The sequence below is a fragment of the Agelaius phoeniceus genome, chromosome 16 (genome assembly GCF_051311805.1).
Source record: "Agelaius phoeniceus isolate bAgePho1 chromosome 16, bAgePho1.hap1, whole genome shotgun sequence".
NCBI lineage: Eukaryota > Metazoa > Chordata > Aves > Passeriformes > Icteridae > Agelaius > Agelaius phoeniceus.
Window position 1 is genome coordinate 2,304,143 of NC_135280.1, and position 19,064 is coordinate 2,323,206.

At 57.5% G+C, this 19,064-nt stretch overlaps 3 protein-coding genes across 3 annotated transcripts; 1 reads left to right on the forward strand and 2 right to left on the reverse strand.

The window, feature by feature from the left end:
* Positions 1 to 295: 295 nt before the first annotated feature.
* On the reverse strand, positions 296 to 2,030 carry LOC129127445 (chemerin-like receptor 1). Its single transcript, XM_054644051.2, has one exon. The coding sequence runs from the start codon at positions 1,839 to 1,841 to the stop codon at positions 756 to 758; it is 1,086 nt and encodes a 361-aa protein (XP_054500026.2). The 5' UTR covers positions 1,842 to 2,030; the 3' UTR covers positions 296 to 755.
* Positions 2,031 to 3,282: 1,252 nt separating this feature from the next.
* Positions 3,283 to 8,728, forward strand: SHMT1 (serine hydroxymethyltransferase 1). The gene is made up of 12 exons (XM_054644050.2): positions 3,283 to 3,382; positions 4,535 to 4,652; positions 4,943 to 5,088; positions 5,390 to 5,505; positions 5,596 to 5,756; positions 5,909 to 5,990; positions 6,213 to 6,425; positions 6,659 to 6,775; positions 7,113 to 7,235; positions 7,422 to 7,538; positions 7,654 to 7,764; positions 8,148 to 8,728. The coding sequence occupies exons 2-12, from the start codon at positions 4,560 to 4,562 to the stop codon at positions 8,315 to 8,317; spliced, it is 1,449 nt and encodes a 482-aa protein (XP_054500025.2). The 5' UTR covers positions 3,283 to 3,382; positions 4,535 to 4,559; the 3' UTR covers positions 8,318 to 8,728.
* A 142-nt stretch (positions 8,729 to 8,870) lies between these two features.
* On the reverse strand, positions 8,871 to 18,196 carry SMCR8 (SMCR8-C9orf72 complex subunit). The gene is made up of 2 exons (XM_054644047.2): positions 15,556 to 18,196; positions 8,871 to 13,650 (listed from the first exon to the last, which is right to left on the reverse strand). Exons 1-2 carry the CDS (start codon positions 17,901 to 17,903, stop codon positions 13,197 to 13,199), a joined length of 2,802 nt encoding a protein of 933 aa, XP_054500022.2. The 5' UTR covers positions 17,904 to 18,196; the 3' UTR covers positions 8,871 to 13,196.
* Between the last annotated feature and the right edge of the window lie 868 nt (positions 18,197 to 19,064).

Below are 19,064 nucleotides of genomic sequence, written 5' to 3' on the forward strand. Positions count from 1 at the left end.
AAATGTACCCAAAGGTCTGAAATCCAAATAAACCATAACCATTGTCTGGCAGTCAGATCCGTGTGCCTCAGGCAAATCCTCACGCCCAGGTCATGTCCTGTGTGCCTCACTCATAGAGCTGCTGCTAATACCAGTGGTTTGTTTCCAAATTCTAGATATTTAATCTTTTTATCTGCTTGTTCTGTTACCAAAGATGAACCTGCTCGGTCAGGTTGGATCAAGTGTTTATCCCACAGGCAACACAACAGGATGGGTATGTTTTACACAAGTTTATTGGGGGTCAATATTCATTCACCAACAGCACAAAATGTCACATCTCTGCTGTTTAAGGGCTGGGAGCATGTCAAACACAGAGACAAGCATTGCTCAGAAATACATCAAATCTGAGTAACAGCAGCACGACCACTGATTGGTCCCGTCTTAGGAGAGAAAAGAGTGTCTTAGTCACTATTCCATTCCCTACAAAAATACATACAGCCATTGCATTTAACCCTCTTTCTATAAAGGTTCCATACACAACAGTCAAAAGGCACAAGGAGTAAAATGCTGCTACTTTGACCCACCTTGCTGCAGCTCCAGAGAGCTCTTCCATCCCCATTGTGTGTTAAATCACAGCATATTTGAGACATCTCCAAAACACAAAATCACACCTTGCTAGCATGTGCAGCCCCGCGCAGTCCCCAGTCCCATGATCTGAGCCCTGAAATGAGGGAAAATGCAGAGAAAAGAACGGCCCCTTCCACAGCAGCACCTGCTCAGACCCTCGGGATCTCCACTTCCGAGGCAGACCTGGACTTGCGCCGGCTGGTCAGGCTGCCCAGGACCGACTCCTCGCTGAGGGCCCCTTCAAAGGTGGACAGGATGGACTGGCGAAACTTCTCCTTGAAATCCGGCCCCACAAAGACGTACAGGATGGGGTTGATGCAGCTGTTGAAGAAAGCCAGGCTGGAAACCAAGGGGATCCCTATGTAAAGGGCCAGTTTCATCTCATGGCTGGAAGAGTTGTTGGATATTTCCAGCAAGGAGAAGACGTGATATGGGAAATAACAGAGGAAAAACGAGACCGTGACAGCAATGATGATTCTATAGGGCTTTGCAGAGTTGGCCAGCTGCCTTCTTTTCAGCTTGACAGCCACAATGCCGTAGCAGATGAGAATCACCATGAAGGGGATGAGGAACCCGCATAAGAACCGTGTGACGATCATCGCTTTGTGCCGCATCCTCCACAGCCTGCGCGTCGCCTCCGATGTGTAATCATCGGACAGCGCGAAATTATTGTAACAGCTGGTGACGTTCCTGGAGCTGACCAGGGTGTCCCGAAAGACGAGGTATGGGGAGCTGAGCAGGACAGCCAGGGCCCACGTGCCCAGTGCGATCCTGGCTGCCAGCTCCGGGCTCCTGCGGTTGTGAGACCAGACGGGGAAAGCCACAGAAACGCAGCGGTCGATGCTGATCACCGTCAGGAGGAAGACGCTGGCAAACATGTTGAGGAAGGCCATGGTGCTGTTCAGCTTGCACAGCAGCTTCCCAAATGGCCAGTGGAAGCCCAGGGCGGTGTAGGCGATGCTGAGGGGCAGGAAAAAGGTAAAGATGAAGTCAGCTATGGCCAGGTTGAGGAACCAGATGGAATTCACCGTCTTCTTCATCTTGAAGCCTGCAATCCAAATGACGAGGCCATTGCCTGACACCCCCAGCAAACAGGCGATGCTGTACACCACCATGGAGAGGATGTGCATGGCCTTCTGCAGGCCAGAGTAGTAGTCATGGTCAGTGGCGTTGTCAGGCTGCTCCGTGGGGCAGCTGGCAGAGAAGGGGGAAGGGGAAGAAGAGGTGCTGTCCATCACTCACAAGCCAAGACCCGGAATCACAACAGAGCTGTTATCTGCTGCTCAAGAGAAGTGAAAATCTTTGTGAGCAACTGTACACAAAATGTGTGTGAAAAGCTATATTAGATGAATTAATTTATAATTAATATAAAGTCCTTCTCTATAGCATGTGCAGCTGCACCTCACAGAAACCACCTCGACCAGAGAAACCAACCCCAAGTTTGCTGTTGATGTCAGTGTTGTCAGAACAACACCTTCATCACCAGCCCACAGCAGCAATCCAGCATGGATCAGCAGCAAAACCATGGAAACCCAGATCCCCCACTGTGACAAATCCTCTTTGGGTGACCAGTAACAAATTATGACAGCAAAAACTATCTAGACTGGTAACAATGATGTTAACAGACTGTTTTTTCACCACTCCCTTCCAGGTAGGTGCAGAACAACTCCTGAACTATATCCAACTGTAACCACAGGCCCTTCACCCACCCACCACCCTCTGGTGAGCCCACCCTCCTCCTCCTCTCTCTCCTGTTCATCCTGGCACTTGCCTTGGCATTCCTGGCAGGACTCACCGTGCTGTTCCTTGGCTGTTCTGCCCACAGCTGGTGGTCTCACCCTCCTGCCTGATTCCCCTTGTGCTGCTCCTCTCCAGGGTGACTCACACTGCCTGCCTCGCCCCATTTTCCCATGGCTTGGGATCACGAGGAATTTAGTAGGATCACTTATTCCCTAATCTTCTTCCTCAATTTGGGGTGTGTGGATTTAACCCCCGAAGCCCCAGGGGGTGCAGGTTCCCTGGGGCCGGTTGGCCAAGCCCGGCCACTAACTGGGGTTTGATGAATGAAGAAAACACGGCCACTGCCCTGCCTGCACCATTCACCCCCTGGCTGCTCTCCCTCCTGAGCACCCCGAAATCCCTCTGGGCACCGGGGTGCCCTGCCGCGAGGGGGGACAGGGCCAGCTCTGCTCCCCACAACAGCAGCAACGTGCTCAGCCTGTGCCAGGGCCTGGAGACACGGCCTTGCCTGGGGGGTTCTGGGTGTGCCTGGAAATGTCCCTGCCCGCTGCACGGTGTTGGGGTGTCCCATCCTTCGGCTCATGAGGGAGTGGCGGGACACAGGGAACACCGCAGGGAAGCACCTGGGGGTGCACGGCAGGCAGGGCTGGAGCTGTGGGTGACGGCACAGGGGTGACGGCGCAGGGGTGACAGCAGAGGGGTGACGGCACAGGGGTGACAGCAGAGGGGTGACGGCACAGGGCTGACGGCACAGGGATGACAGCGGCGGGCCCCCCGCCCCTCCCCGGCCCAAGGTCACCCGCACCCCGGGCGCCACGTGCGGGCCGCGCCGCCAGCCCCGCCCCTGCGCGAGCCAATGGGAGGCGGGGAGGGGGCAGAGCGCGGCGCTGATTGGCTCAGGGGCTTCCCGAGCGTATTCCCCGCCGCCGGAGCCGGGGCGGAGCGCGGCGCTGATTGGTCGCGGCGCGGAGGGGGCGGGGCCCGGCCGGGCTATGGTAGTGCGCGGGCTTTCGCGCCGTAGCGGAATCGGGATCGGGTAAGGACCGGGACCGGGGCCGAGGCACGATCGGGGTGTGCGGCGTGGGGAGAGCAGGGCCGGGACACGGCATCCCGCTGAGGGGGACAGCGGCCAGGCAGCGCTGGTCCCCGCCACGCGGGGCAGGGCAGAGGGGCGCGTCACCGGGCTCTCGGGATGTGGGAGGTGATGGAGTCGGGATATAGCGGGTGCAGAACTAGGTGGAGACAGAGCTTCGGGGATGGGGTTCCCCAGGTGAGGTGCCAGGTGTGGGGGAGGTCTCATCCTGCCTGGGAATGGCAGCTCTGTCCCCCTGTGCAGTGAGTGCTGCAGCACCCTGGGCTGGGGGACATGCAGGAGCTGCATCCTGCTCAGAGCCAGAGCACTGCCCCTCGCAGCCCTCTGCACAGCCCAGCCTCTCCGGCCGTGAGCATTCCCACCCTGCCAGTGAGGCCTGGGCTTGGGCCAGAGCATGGCTGAGCATCCCTGCCCAGCAAGGGTGGTGTGAATGGACTTTGGCAGCTTGGCACAAGGAAACCGTGTGGGATTGCTTAATAACCTGCTCACGGACCTTCACCCGTCCTTGGGGGTTAATGAGTAAAAAGATGAATTGTTTTCTGCCAAGGCAGCAGCTGGGCTGTTCCTCCTTCCCCAAGAGCAGCATCAACTGGGCCAGCGGGCTCCTGCCAGGCCTGGGCATCACCCCTGCCATGGAGCCCAGCAGAGGCAGAGCTGCTGCCTCTCAGGGCCTCTCAGCTCCACAGGATGCTTCAGTCAGGGTTTGGGACAGGACTCTGACCTGCTGGGGTTTTGCCCAAGGGAAAGTAGCCAAGAGGTTTAAGCGTGCTGGGCATTGCAGCATGTGTTAAAATTGAGATCTGTGGGTACGAGCACTTTGCTGCCCTTGAAATTAAAAATCAGGCATTGCCGAGCTGGGCAGGAGGAGCTCAGGGAGGGGTGGTGATGGGAGAGTATCAGACATTATCAAAGCACAGTAATTAACAAACTGATCTTAAAGCAGCAGGGGAAGCCTGAGGGTTGTGTGTGTTTTCCTCACCCAACAGCCCGTGGCTGTTCCCAGGGAGTACGTGGGATGGCAGCAGGCAGCACACAGGGAGATGTGGAGGCACCCAGCCCTGCTGCCATCCCACAGACTCCCTGCTCTCCTGGCAGGTGACTCAGAGCCAGCAGCAGCACCATGGCGAGCTCAGCACAAGGCCTCCCCAGCGCCGAGCTCTGGGCCTCCCATAACAAGATGGTGATGGAGCCGCTGGACACCAACGACCCCGAGGTGAGAGCCCCTTCCTGGCTCGTGCCCAGCTGCTTCATTCATCCCCCAGCCAGCCACGGGGATGCTGTTCTCATCAAGCCAAGGACATGGCAGGGTCCAAGGCTGAGCTGCTGGAACCCATCCATCCTCTGTGCCCTCTCTGTGACTGGTCGGGATCAGCTGCACCAAGAAGGGATCACATCTCTGTTCTCCAGCACCTTTCCAAGCCCCTCTCCAAGCCCTGTTCCTGTGGTGGAACATCCATATCTCTGTGCAGAGATGGCTGAAGCCATTTCTCTCCTCTCCCAAAGGTGCACAGCATCATCAAGAAGGAGAAGCAGCGGCAGAGGTTGGGGCTGGAGTTAATTGCATCGGAGAACTTTGCAAGCCGAGCAGTCCTGGAGGCCCTGGGATCCTGCATGAACAACAAATACTCTGAGGGTTACCCAGGACAGAGGTATGGGGCTGGGCTAAGGCCCACCAACCCAAACCCTGGCAGGGTGGGAGAGGAACCCCCCATCCTGCCAGGCCTCACCTGAGGGAAGGAAGCAGTGTCCTTGTGCTGGCAGCCAGGCTCTTCCACGACAGGCTCTGACCTTCTCAGCCTCTGTCCATGGCCACACATGGGACAGTCTCAGCAGGGTCACATCTGCTGTGGCTGCACAAAAGGGGCATCACCCCAGCGTGTCCCCAGCCTGGTCACAGGGCCCGTTCTGAGTACTGAGTTTGGTTTTAGTCCTGCCCTGTCCTGCATGCAGGTACTACGGCGGGACGGAGTTTGTGGACGAGCTGGAGAGGCTGTGCCAGAAGCGAGCCCTGCAGGCTTACCGGCTCGACCCCCAGAAGTGGGGAGTCAATGTCCAGCCCTACTCAGGTATTGGGGTGCTCAGGAGAGCCAGGACAGTTTGCCCAGGCCCCTGTGTGCCCCAGCATTCATACCCAGCCCGGTGTGCTCTCTCTGCAGGGTCACCTGCAAACTTTGCGGTGTACACGGCCCTGGTGGAGCCCCACGGCAGGATCATGGGGCTGGACCTGCCCGACGGTGGCCACCTCACCCATGGCTTCATGACAGACAAGAAGAAGATCTCTGCCACCTCTCTCTTCTTTGAGTCCATGCCCTACAAGGTAGGGAGCTGCTCCAGCCAGAGCCAGGATGCACTAATCATTAGTGTTGGTGCCTCTTAAAGTTAAAAGTGCCAGTACTCCCTCCTGCAGGACAGCACTGCAGCTGATCTTCACCACAGTGAGGTGGCTGAATCCTCCTCTTCCTCTCCCAGGTCAACCCCAAGACTGGTTACATCGACTATGACAAGCTGGAGGAGAATGCCCGGCTCTTCCACCCCAAGCTGATCATAGCAGGTAAGGATCACACCTGTACCAACCTCCCCTGGTGGCAGGGCTGGGCTGGGGGTGGCTCCCTGAAACCCATGGATGCTGCAGTGCCAGGAGGAAACCTCCAACACAACCACCCCAGAAGGAGCTCGTGAACTGTGCTCGTGTACAGCCTGCTGGGCTGTCTGCACTGCAGGCCTGGTCCTGGGGCTGTCCCAGGGTGCTGCACATCTGCTCCTGTCCCTGCAGGTGTCAGCTGCTACTCGCGGAACCTGGACTACGCCCGCATGCGGAAGATCGCCGATGACAACGGGGCCTTCCTGATGGCCGACATGGCGCACATCAGCGGGCTGGTGGCCGCCGGCGTGGTGCCCTCGCCCTTCGAGCACTGCGACATCGTCTCCACCACCACCCACAAGACCCTGCGGGGCTGCAGGGCCGGCATGATCTTCTACCGCAAAGGTGCCCGGGGTGCCGGGAGAAACGCTGCAGCTAACGCTCCTTCCTGCTCTAACTGGGAAGGAGAGAGGGCAGAAAGATCCTGGGAGTGTCTAGGGAGCTGTCCTGGGCTAATCCTGGCTCAGATTTGAAGAGGAACAACCACTGTGCCTGCAGTGAGCAGCCAGGGGGTGAAAGCAGCTCGTGGGAGAAGGGTGGCTGTGCTGCCTTGTCACCATGTTCTCCCCGTCTCACAGGCACCCGCAGCGTGGACCCCAAGACAGGCAAGGAGACCCTCTACAACCTGGAGAGCCTCATCAACCAGGCAGTGTTCCCGGGGCTGCAGGGAGGCCCACACAACCACGCCATTGCAGGTATGCAGCCAGGCTGGCTGCCAGCTCCAGCATGGCAGAGGGAGCTGGCAAAGGGGTCCTGGCAGGGCTCTGACCCCCAGCAGCAGCACAGGAGGCCCAGCTGCCCTACAGGGCTCACAGCCTGGGGAAGCTGTGGAAAAAGGCAGCTGGTGATCCAGCATTGCCTAAGGAGTGACCAAGCCTGTCCTATCCCGTGTTTTGGCTCATGGCAATGCCACCAGCCTGGTTAGGGGAAAGCAAGGATCAGTCCATTCATTCATTCGGCTCCAGTATGGCTTCTGCTGCCATTGCTGGTGGGAGCCCCCCAGACCTGACCCTGGCCTGCCTCTATCCACAGGGATTGCTGTGGCACTGCATCAGGCCATGACACCCGAGTTCAAGGCTTACCAGCAGCAGGTGGTGGCCAACTGCAAGGCACTCGCATCAGCACTGATGGAGATGGGCTACGACATCGTCACAGGTGAGGTCATGTCTCAGCAGTGAGATGGAGCTGACCTGGGCAGCTCTTCAAGGACACCATGGCAGGGCTCTCTTGGCACAATTCCTCACCCCCTGTTAGATCTCAAGTCTTCTTTTGCTGAAGTTTCCTGTGGGAGCAGGAATTGGGTTGGATTTCCCCAGTCCCACCAAAGCCCTCTCTTTGCAGGGGGCTCTGACAATCACCTGATCCTGGTGGACCTGCGCAGCAAAGGCACAGACGGCGGCCGGGCCGAGCGGGTGCTGGAGCTCTGCTCCATCGCCTGCAACAAGAACACGTGCCCTGGTGAGGGATCCCACAAGCTCTGCCAGCCCCTGCTCTGCTCCAGGAGCCGGGCTGGAATCCCACAGGTGGTGGTTTCGGTGCCAGGTTGGGTCACGGGTGCCTCGTTGTGCTGCAGGTGATGTCAGTGCCCTGCGGCCCAGCGGCCTCCGCTTCGGGACCCCGGCCCTGACCTCGCGCGGCTTCCGGCAGGACGATTTCCGCAAGGTGGCCCAGTACATCCACAAAGGTGAGCTGGGGTGGGGAGCCTCAGCTCCAGCACCAGCCTGGAACAGGGCATCCCCCCGGGTGAGGAGGCACCAGCTGGCAAGGGAGCACACCCACCAAAGAGGAATATCCATCCTACCTCCACATCTGGATGTGGGAGTGGGCATCTGGCCACAGCTGGGACCAGCCAAACTCTCCCCACTGCAGGCAGTGGGCTGAAAGCCCGTCCCTCTCGCAGTTCTCTCCCCGTTGTCCTCAGGAGTTCCAAGTTGTTTCCTTGGGCAGCAAGTCCCTGAGATGGGAAGGAGGGAGGGAGCAGGGCTGTGTCCCAGGGGGCAGCAGGGCTGGGAGAGCCCTGGGCTGCAGCAGCTGTGAGGGCTGACCAAGACATCTCCATCGTGGCAGGGATTGAGCTGGCTCTGCGTGTGCAGAAGGACATGAGCCCCAAGGCCACACTGAAGGAATTCAAGGACAAATTGGAGGACCCGAAATACCGTGGGGAGCTGAAGGCACTGAAGGAAGAGGTGGAAGCCTTTGCAGCCACATTCCCACTGCCGGGGCTGCCTGTCCTGTAAGGGGACACAGCCATGCCCGCTCCTGGAGCCACAGGAGTACCCAGGGTCATGGCACACCCCCAATCCCCAGCCTGACACCAACACCCCAGTGCCTTCCCCCAGCCCTTCCCTGTGGAGCTGCAGCAGCAGCTTCTCCTTTGGCTCTTACTCCCCTTTCCCCTCCCATGTGGGGCACAGGGACCCCATGAGTACAACCCCTGTGGGGACACCAGCCCTTCACCACTGTGTCACTGAGTACCAGGTCACCCTCACTCACCTCATGGCCAGGTGCCATCCAGCTCCTGCTGGCTGTGGAGCAGCAGATGAATGTCCACATTCCCTGGACACCCTGCCCATGGCAGTGTGAGGGACAGGGGCTCAAGCTGCACAAGGAACCTCACAGCCAGTAAAAGCCCCCCTGGTTTCAGCCTCGAGGATTCCCCTTCATCCTATGTGCCGTGCCACCTCCCCAGGCTATGACAAGGCCAAGCCTTGTCCTGAACATCCCTCCTGGGATCACTATCCCATCCTAACCAGATCCTCCAGTATTTTCTCAGACCCCTTGGCACAAAGCTTAGGTTGAACCATTTTTTAATAAGCACGGTAAAATTAAGAATTGAACCACAACGTATGACAAGAATTATAAGCTTTAAAAAATACGACCAATTTTTTTTTTTTTTTTTTTTGTATTTCAAAAATATCTGAACCCAAATAAATATTTTTTTTTTAAAAGTACATTTCTCAGACTAGTCATTTGGTGTTAACATCTGTTAAACTCTTGTGCAGTGACACTTACAGCACGACACTAAGACATGCTTCTTGGGTTTCCCCCGGTCACACTCGCCCTAACTACTGACGCAAGCATTCGGCACGCACAGGCACACACACGAACTCAACATGCAGGAATAGGATACAGTGCTTTTAAAATAAGATGAGAATTCATCACAGCCTCCTGGCAGCCTCCAGAGGCAGCTCCAAGCCCAGCCCCATCCCCGTGGCAGCAGCCGTGCTGCCAGCAGGACCGGGTCCCCTGCTTCTGCCTTCCAGTTAGATCTGTCCCAGGGAGCAGGGGGTGGGGGTCTGTGACCCCTCCAATATCGGGGTGCAGTTTGGTGCTCTGGCATTGTGCTCTGGGCCAGGGGTTCTCCTGCAGCCTGGGCAGCTCCCTGAATTCCCTCAGACCCTGTCACAGGAGCCTTCTCACTGTGCTGCTACAAGGTCCTGCCCAGCTCCTGCAGTGTGGGCTGGCCCCCACCACCAGACCAGGGGGCTCAGGACCCTCACACTTAATAAACCCCAAAGAACTGGCCTGGGGGCACAGAGCCATCAGCTCCCACCCCTGGAGTGCCTCTCCCACCCTCCCACCACGGTGAATATTGCTAGAGTATAGGCAGCTCTGTGAAGCTGCTCAGAAGTGATTGCTATCAGATGAAAGGAAATCTGAGCACTGTTCTCTGAGAAATGAAACCTTTGTAGGGTTAAGATCACCTACAGCTATGGCTGAGCCTCCTGGGGTGGGAGCTGGAAGCAGGGGGGGTTAGTGGGGAGCAGAGCAGGGGCTGGCAGCTGGGAAGAGCAGGAGTGGGGAACGGGAGCCCTCCCTCCTGGCTGGGAGAGGCTTCTGCTCTGATGAATTCTCGGTCAGGTGAACACCTCCCCTCCCTGGACGCCGGGGGGAGCCTGCAGGGCCGTGCGGGAGCGGGGACATGCTGGGCTGGCAGCACTCACAGAAGCAGGGGACACGGCCATGCAGGGCACCGGTGGCTCTGGCAGCTGAAAGGCTGGTGAGGGTGGCACTGCCACTGCCAGGAACCCCCTGCTCCTCGGGGAAGGATGGCTCAGGCAAGAGGACGACACACACATCATGGCAGGAGCTGTCAGTGCAAAGGTTGTGGTTTGTGGTTAGTCTGTGAATATCAGAAACTGGTGAGGTACCACACCAGAGATGGGGGAAAGTCCTAAAGTGCCAATACAGGATCAGTACTGTACAGCAGCAGAAGAACAGAGACATTGCAGAGGAAAGAGGAACTCAGCTCCCAGACACCAGCTGCCCTCAGAATCCCCCCAGTTTCTACCACCACAAGCAGAGGCCTCCAAATGCCCAGAGGTGCCAGAGCCCGGTGTCAACTCCCCCTTTTCCAGTCCAGGTTCGGAGGTTACACTGCTGAGAGGAGCACAAGCACTCCAGGGCGTTTCTCCACAGCTCCCAGTTGCAGATAATCCCAGAGCTCCTGCTGGGAATCAGTGATGTTCCAGCCCCCAGGGCATCCTCCCCAGTCAGAGCTGCTTGGTGGCAGAGAGGTGAAGCAGGTCAGACAGATGGCAGTGCAAGTATTGCTCAACACAGCCTTGAATATCAGATACTACAGGTTGGACAGAGGGAGCAAGAAGTGAGTTATTTATCAATTTATGAGCACAGCTGAACAGCACAGGTCGAAACCACTGTGACTAAGATGAGCCACCACGAATCATCTCTCCCACTCTGTGCTGGAGGAAGACATGTGAGTGAGTCAGCAGGAAAAAAGTCTGTCCTTCCCTCCCCTCCTCAAACCCAAACAGCACTGGGTGGTTTCCCAGCAGGAAACAAGCTCCTGTTCTGAGCACTGCTCCAGAGCAGGCTGCTGGGAGCTTTCATCTGCCTGCTGTCACCTGCATTACTCATCTCCCTGTCCCCCCAGGGAATCTCACCTCAGCTTTAGTGTGGAAGTTTGGGTGTGCATGAATCAATCAGAGGGCACCTTGAGTCACATCAGGAAGCAGAAAACTGGATGGACACAGAGGCCTTTCACCAGCAGACTCAGCTCACATGAGACAGGAGGGCACAGGCAGGACAGGAAAAGGCTTTGAACACGCTATAAAGGTGAGAAGCTCACCTTCAGCAAAGGCCACACCACCCTCCTTCCAACCACGACCTCAAAACACCAACACAAGCAACCCCTGACCCTGGAAATCCCTCTGGAGAGAACCACGAGGCCAACTTGGCTGAGCCACCACAAACAGCAGTAACCTTAAAAACAACTTCTCTGCGCTGTTGGTTTGTACCCCAGAGAGCCCTTTCCAGGGGACAGGAGGAGGTGGCACAACCCTGAGGCACTGATGCTGGTGCAAAATGACAGCCTCCCCAAGGAGCCTCCCTGCCTCCAGACATGGTTTTGGAGGAGTGCAGGTCTCACAGCAAGTGGGGTCTAAGCCAGGCTGGGGAAGCCCAGGCTGTACACAGAAACCTCCCAGGCTCAGAAGGAAGATCACATTCACCTCCAAAGCTGCTTCACATTATCACCATAAACAGAAGTTTAAAAAAAACCCCAACGAACCAAAGAACAGATCAGCTCTTGTATGATGTCAGCTGCTCTCACCCCATAATCAGCATTAAAAAGAATTAAAACCAAGATTAGCTTTCCTAGAAAGACTTTGCTTACTTAGAAATACCTTGGGAGCTGCTGCTGCCCATGGCACTGGGCAGAGCAGCCCAGGCCCAGGATCACCCACGAGACTCCAGAGGGAAGTGCTGTGCCTGGGCACAAAGCTTTGGGCACTGACAGGAACAATCTGGGAGTGTCACCACCTTGGTGGTACCTCCTTTATGGCACAGAAGCTTTGAAAGGAAAAGTTCTCAGTACCCAGGCTCAGGGAGCAGCAGTTCTGCCCCATCCAGAGCCACCCAGGAGCCCTGGGAGAGGTAGTCAGGACATGACAACAGCTCAGCCAGGAGCAGCAGGCAGCAATGCCAGCTCTGTTTCACCACAAAGCACAAATGCCAACTCCCCAACAAAACAAAATAAAATAAAATAAAATAAAATAAACTATTATGGATAAAACAAAGAATCCAGTACATTCATCCCCCATCTCTCCTGAGCACTTGTACCTCACCAGCCTGTGGTAACAGCCTGCTGTCTCACAGCGTGGCTCCAGCTGAATCACATCATTTCCCCACCACAAAAAGCACCTAAAAACAGGACCCTCACCTTCCTTCAGTTCCCTTCTGCCTTTAAAAAGCCACGCCCGACCTCACAATCTCTGAGGATCCCCAGTCTCCCTAAGGATGCCCAGGCTCCCTGCAGCCTGAGGATGATCCCCTGGCTCCCTGCAGCCTGAGGATGATCCCCTGGCTCCCTGCAGCCTGAGGAGGATGCCCAGGCTCCCTGCACCCCCAGCAAATGGGACATGACAAATGAACAAGGCACAGTGCTCTACATTCTCAGCGGCCAGCGCCTCGGGGCTCGCCAGCCTTAGGGGCTGCTTCCACCTTCCTGATTTTAACCAAGCTGGGAGACACTGGGAAACCCTTCCTGGGGAGAAGCAGGTATGCCTCCACTGTGCTCCCACTCACCCAGGGATGACCTATCCTGGGAAGTGCCCAGAAACTCACTGCAGGAAGGGACACCACCCACTGTGGCTGTGCACAGGCCTGTGAGCTGCTGCCCTGCCAGGGGGCTCTGAGCTACACTTTCGTGACAGTCACATTGGTGGATACAAAACTTCACATGGCCTTTACACCTCTGGTCACAGCCCTGGCTCCATGGAAGGGCCTGACAGTGCTCAGGGCTCTGGCAGAAGCATGCACTGTGCTGTATGGGGGGCTGCACACTGGTCAGTATTGATCCCCAAGATAGCCCACCTCCCCTCATGCCATAATCCCCCAGGATGTTGCTGTGATCCACTTTAACAGTGCCCCTTCTAACATTTACAGAGTGCCTGATGGTTTATGTGATGGAATACTTATGCTTTTGGCTACAGGGAACACCCAGAAATCCACTCCCACAGCGCTGGATTTCTGCGGAGCAGACACCAACACCTGGGCCCCTTCCCCACGTGTGAGAGCTGCTGCAGACAGCGGCAATGCCAAGCACGGATGAGCTCTGTCAGACCCCGAGCACGTGGGCACACGGCCTGTGCAAGGCTAGATTTTGTACAAAAAGCTGGGAACATAGTCAAATCTGAGCAGGGGGTTCCCCCCCTGCCCCGGTTCCTGAATGTAGTGCAGCTTCAGCAGCTCGGCCAGGTACTGCACGATTTTGATATCTTCATTGGCAAGGCCCAGCTGAAGCTTTAGGAAGTTCATCCTGCGATTCACAACGGATTCCTCCGGTTCCCTTTCGCTGATGGGAAGGTGCAAATGATGGCAGAAGGTGAAGAGGAAGGCTTTGGAGCACAGCTGGGTGAGGATGCTCTGCACGTGCATGTAGTAGGTGCTGCCTCGCTTGATCTGGGTGCGGTGGTCGGCCAGCCTGGCCACCACGCTGCCCTTGTACAGGGGGCAGCGCAGGGTCTTGCTGTCGGCGTCCAGGATGCTCAGGTAGCGGCTGTAGCGGCTCAGGGCGTGCAGCACGTTCACCCCGCCAGGGGACACTGCCCTGCAACAGTGACACACGCGTCAGGGCAGCCACAAGGAAGCAGCAGGGTGCGTCTGTGTCCTGTACCAAGACCTCTGGGGGTGAATAAAGCCTAAGGGGGGGGGGAAAATTGGCTCTGCAGCTTGCCAGATCCTAAAGAAACCTGCCCTGATCTGTACTGTGCAGGCTGCAGCATAAACCACCACACCTGGGGTCAGCTCCCTCCCTCAGTGACACGCAGAGGGACCCATAGGACATCTCTGGTGAACAGCAGCTGGGAGCCTCCAATGGGACTCAGAAACCCAAAGCAGTCCCCCCTTTCCAAGAGCTCCCCCCAAATCACTTTGGGATGGAGCTGCTCTGAGGTGGTTGGAGCCCTGAGTGGAGCAGAACCTTCTGAATTTCCTAAAAGACAGAACCATCCTTAACCCACAACATTTCCTGACTGAGCCTATTTGTCACTCAGGTGCAAACCCACAGCTCACAGGGATACAATTACCCACCAAGCTTAACCTAATGTTATTGAAATGCAAATTAGCAGCCTACGCACACCCTTCAGCTCCTCCATGCTTTGCGCTGACAGCTGCCGGGCTGAGATACAGCTCCCAGCCTCAAACTGGGAGCCCCAACTGGTGTAGGGGCTGCCCCAGTGCTCAGGCAGCACCTGGCCATAGGAGACACAGGATCCTTACTGGAATAAAGAGTTCAGCCTCTGAATTCCTTCCCAGAGCCCTCCTACAAATGGTTTGTGGAGAGCACCCACATTAAACTGAGCACTTAATTAACATTCCACGGAGGAGAGCTGAAATGACTGACACATGTTACAGGCAGCTCTTAAATAAAGATTTCTGTTTATAAAAATGGCATCTAACCACAAACATTGAGCAACGAGTAAACACTTGGGGTTTTTAAAAACCTCACTGACAGACAGAGAGCTTGTGAGCAGCTGTTGGCAGAGCTGTCATCCTGCCTCACAAGCATAGAAATGATAGCAAACTCACAGTTTTGGATAATTTCCCCCAGCAATACAATACTCTGCAGCTCAGCAAGCAGGTTTCTGTGTTTTAATTTTCCTGCTGTTTACAAACACTCCTGCAGGAGCTGTTCCAGCCTGGCTCTGAGCACTGTCTGCCACTCTGACTCATGTTTTCCACACTGGTGACAGCAATGGCCATTCCCTGCCATACCTGCACCCAAAGCACAGAACACATCCTGGAACACACAAAAAAATCCTTTTCATCAACAAGGGCAGGGCCCTCGAGTTGAGCAAACATTCTTTGCTAATATGAGCTAATATGTGAAGCCACAGCTCAGGACTGGGTGTTAGGAAGGGGCACTTGTTTTTGGGATAGTTCTCACCCTAAGCAGAGGTTTCCTACAATCCCAACACTGTTCCTGCACAGCTCCAGGGACCTTTCTTCCTCACCAGCACAGACTGAAGGTGCTGCACTCCAATTCTCACCTACAGATCTCATCACTTCTTCAATAGGCTCCAGAAGGTGAAGAAGGCTCCTCCCCTCCAGCACAGCACCATCTACCCTAAAATTCCAGCTAGAAATGTGAGAAGAGTTCCAGTAGGAGATGGCAAAGCAGAGCACACAAGGGACTCCAGGAACACTTGTACCAGATCATCCAGGAAGCCAGCAGGACTCAGGTGTTTGTTCTCTGCTTTGCCAGGCAAAAATCTCCTGGCCAAGTAACTCACCTGAGGCAGGCAGCAAGTGCCCAGCAGATGTTTTAAACACTGACTCCCAAGCGAGGCTGGATACAGGGATAGATCTAGTCCTTTTCCAAAATAAATCCCACCAGCAGAAATTCATGGCAGCTAGGTTGGTATAATTAAGAGACCTCCCCTTCATGCCCTCTGAGATGAAGCTCTTACCACACACCTCAACCCTACTAAAGCAAACAGATCCTTGCATTTACCTCTGCAGTCCAATCAACTTCCACTTCTGGAAATCCACCAGGTGCAGAGCGGAGGTGACCCAATGCTTCACGGGCTTGGTGTAGCCACCAGAGCTGGGCACGAAGATGGAGAGCGCTGTCACCAGCCTCTTGACCATGGCCTCGTCCTCTCCCAGCACCACCAGGGTCCTGCCGCTGAGCAGGGAGTAGATGGCGGGGTGGGCAAAGGGGTACTGGCGGATGAAGCGCAGCGCGTTCTGCCCGGCCCTCTTCCTGTGCCTGTCCCCGGGCTGCGCGCACGCCGGCTGCGCGGGGGACGGGGTCCTGTCGGAGCACGTGGAGGCGGCGCTGCTGATGTGGCTGGTGGAGTCCGAGCACTCGTCCAGGCTGCTCTTACTCACCTCCCTGCTGCCCGTCAGGTGGCGCGAGTCGAGCTCGTAGGGCAGGAGCCCCCCCGAGAGGCCCTGGTGGGAGGGGAAGCCCCCGCGCAGCCCCTGCTCGGCCGGGCCCCGGTAGGGCTGCGGCGGGATCCGCACCACCCCGTCCTCCTCGCACGCCTTCTGCCCCAGCTGCTCGGCCAGGGGCTCCAGGAAGTTGGGACTCTCCTTCCCGATACAACAGGCGGCATCCACCTGCACTAAGCTTTCCTGCTTCGAGATGTCGTCCTGCCCGTCATGCACGCCCGGGCTGGCTCTGGGCGTGAAGCGAAGGCCTCCCTGGTCGTCATCCACGTAGGGCTCCTCGTTAATGGCACTTGGGTAGCTGGCTTTGAAGTCCTCTGGGATGAGGGCCTCGGAGGGACACGTGCTGAGCACCTCGATGCTGTCCTCGCTGACCGTGCGCCGGCTGCCCACCTTGCTGCGGCCGGCCTGGGGGCTGGCCATGGCGGGCAGGCTGGCCTGGCTCTCAGACTTGGTCAGCCCAGAGCCCGACTTCTCTGTGCCCAGCACCTCGATGCTCTCCCCGCTGCTGATGCTGCCTTTGATATCTGCATCCAGATAGTCCAGGTTCTCCTGCTGCTCAGACATCACGGACTCAGACATCTTGGGTTCTTCAGAGTCCTCCATTTCCTGCTCCATCTTGATGGGCACACACTCCACACTGGATTTGTAGGAGCCCAGGCTGATGACCACTTTGGGAGCAAGGGACTCTTCCAAACACTTTTCATCCATGGCATCTTGGCCGAGCCCCTGGCAGCCTCTGTACTGTTTTTCAGGAGGTTTTTCATCCAGGAAAGACACATCCTCAAAGAGGAAGTTGGTGACGCTCTGTTGCTTGAGGAGAGCCCGGCTGATCTGCTCTGTCAGGAGGTAACACACATCCCCTCGAAAAGTCCTCTCGATATGGTGCAACTGGTCAAGGGTCTGGGTGAAAAAATAAACATCACAGAGTTCCTCCAGTGTCTTCAGCTTCTTGTCAAAGCACTTGGCAGACTTGGCTTTGATGAGTTTGGGGGTGTAGGATGGCACGTGGGTGTAAAGGTGAGTTTCACCAGGCTCAGAGGCAGTCGGGTCCTGATCATGGCTGCCCATGTCAGCCCGGTCCAGGGCACACTCTGGCTCGTAGGGATGGAATTCAGAGTCCTTCAGCTTCCTGTAGGGATATGACCGGATCTGCCTCAGCAGGTCTTGGTGCTCTATGATTGACTTTTCCACACTGGCCAGCTCGTTGGCCTTCTCAATGGCCTGGGTTGTGTAGTAACCCTTGTCATTGGCTTTCTTCTGCTGCTCAGTCTCATTGTGCAGGACGGTCCTGGTGTAGTCAAGATCTTTCAGTTTCTTTTCCAGCTCGTTGGCAAAAGCTTTCCGGTTCCCCGTCTTCAGGCATTCGGAGGCTTTGGAGAACTCGGTGGAAAGTTCCTGAAACTGCTGCATGATTTTGTGCTCGTCAGCAGAAATATAGGCCATGCAGAAGGGCCTCACAAAGCCCCTGGCTTCCAGGTCATACAGGGTCAAGTGGTGCACGTAGGCAAAGGCCCCTTCCTTGGAGTCCCCCAGCACCACCTTGGAATCCTCCACAAAGTTCAGCTTCGGGTAGGCAGAGCCGGGAGGGTGCCCCACGAAGGATGCCTGGTAATCCACAGACATGATCCGCAGGGAAAAATAATTGAGATCGAAGGTGCCCGACACTTTGGCGTCATCGGGGATGGTCAGGAGGGGCTGGGGCCCCACTTGCTCCGAGAACTCGGAGATGAGGATGAAGTCCCGGGTGAACTTGGAGCCGGCGACCTTGGCCCAGGGGTTGGCGCCCTGGCCGGAGAAGGGGAACAGCGGCACCGAGTACTCCTCGGGCAGGGGCGGCTCGCGGTACAGATCATCCTCCAGCTCCTCCTCCCTGGTGAAGGCCACCACGTCAGGGGCGCTGATCATATTTCCCGCAGGACGGGACCGACATGGAGCAGCGACGCGCCCCCGGTCCCCCCGCCACCGCCGGGCCCCGCGGGAGGCACCGGCGCAGCCCCGGCCCGGCCCTGCCGCTGCCGCAACCCCTTGTCCCCCTCACGCCGCCGCCATGGCCGGAGCCGCCGCCTCCTCACGGACCCGCAGCCATCTTGGAGTCACATGACGCGCGGCCTCTGACCTCGCCGGCAGGAAGCGACGCCACCGTCTCCTCTTCTTCCTCCTCCTCAGCTGGAGTTGTTTATATTTACCGTCGTCGCCCTTTGTCGTTACCGACCGTGGGACGCGCCCAGCGGCGGCGGGAAAGGAGGAAAACCGAGGGGGAGCGGCGGCGGGAGGGGCGCCGCGGAGCATCTCGGGAGTTGTAGTTCCGTGCCGCCGCCGCGGCTGCGCTTTACGGCAGGACGTGACGGAGAGGGGGAGCGACAGCGGAGCGCGGGAGGTCTGGGAGGTGAGGGGGGAACGGGAGAGAAAAGGGCGAAAGGAAGGGGAAAGGGAAAGGTCTGCCCCGGGTAAGGGACAGCCCGAGGGGGATTAGGGTGGCGAGGGGGCTGCGCTGCCCCCGGTAAGGGACAGCCCCAGGCGGGCGAGAGGGCTGCGCTGGCCCGGGTAAGGGGGGATCGGGAGTGATGAGGGGACTGCGCTACCCCGTTAAGGGACAGCCCATGGGGGATCAGGGCTGATGAGGGGACTGCACTATCCTTGATAAGGGACAGCCCACAGGGGGATCGGGGTGGCGAAGGGGCTGCGCTGCCTTGGTAAGGGAGAGCCCGAGGGGGACCGGGGGTGGTGAGGGGACTGCGCTGCCCCCGGTAAGGGAGAGCAGAAAGGGGGAACTGGGGTGACGAGGGGACTGCGCTGCCCTGGGTAAGGGACAGCCCCAGGGGAATCGGGGGTGACGAGGGGGCTGCGCTGTCCGGCTATGGGGGAGAGGGCAGCCCCAGCCGGGCAGGAGAGTGCCGAGGGACGGGCTGCGGTATCCCCGACAGCTGTGCCTGCAGGGGGGGCTGCCCTTGGTGACACCTTCTCCATCCCCGAGGGGCTGCCCTGAGCCTCCCGGGGTGCCGAACGGTGACCCCGGCCGTCTCTCCATCCCCGCAGCACCGTCCCCGGGACGCGGAGCAGCAGCAG

Coding starts and splice junctions, on each gene's coding strand:
- SHMT1 (XM_054644050.2), top strand. CDS start 4,560: ATGGCGAGCTCAGCACAAGGCCTCCCCAGCGCCGAGCTCTGGGCCTCC. Junction 5,506..5,595: donor CAATGTCCAGCCCTACTCAG/GTATTGGGGTGC, acceptor CTCTCTCTGCAG/GGTCACCTGCAAACTTTGCG. Junction 7,765..8,147: donor GGCCCAGTACATCCACAAAG/GTGAGCTGGGGT, acceptor CCATCGTGGCAG/GGATTGAGCTGGCTCTGCGT.
- SMCR8 (XM_054644047.2), bottom strand. CDS start 17,903: ATGATCAGCGCCCCTGACGTGGTGGCCTTCACCAGGGAGGAGGAGCTG. Junction 13,651..15,555: donor AAGTTGATTGGACTGCAGAG/GTAAATGCAAGG, acceptor TCACTGTTGCAG/GGCAGTGTCCCCTGGCGGGG.
- LOC129127445 (XM_054644051.2), bottom strand. CDS start 1,841: ATGGACAGCACCTCTTCTTCCCCTTCCCCCTTCTCTGCCAGCTGCCCC.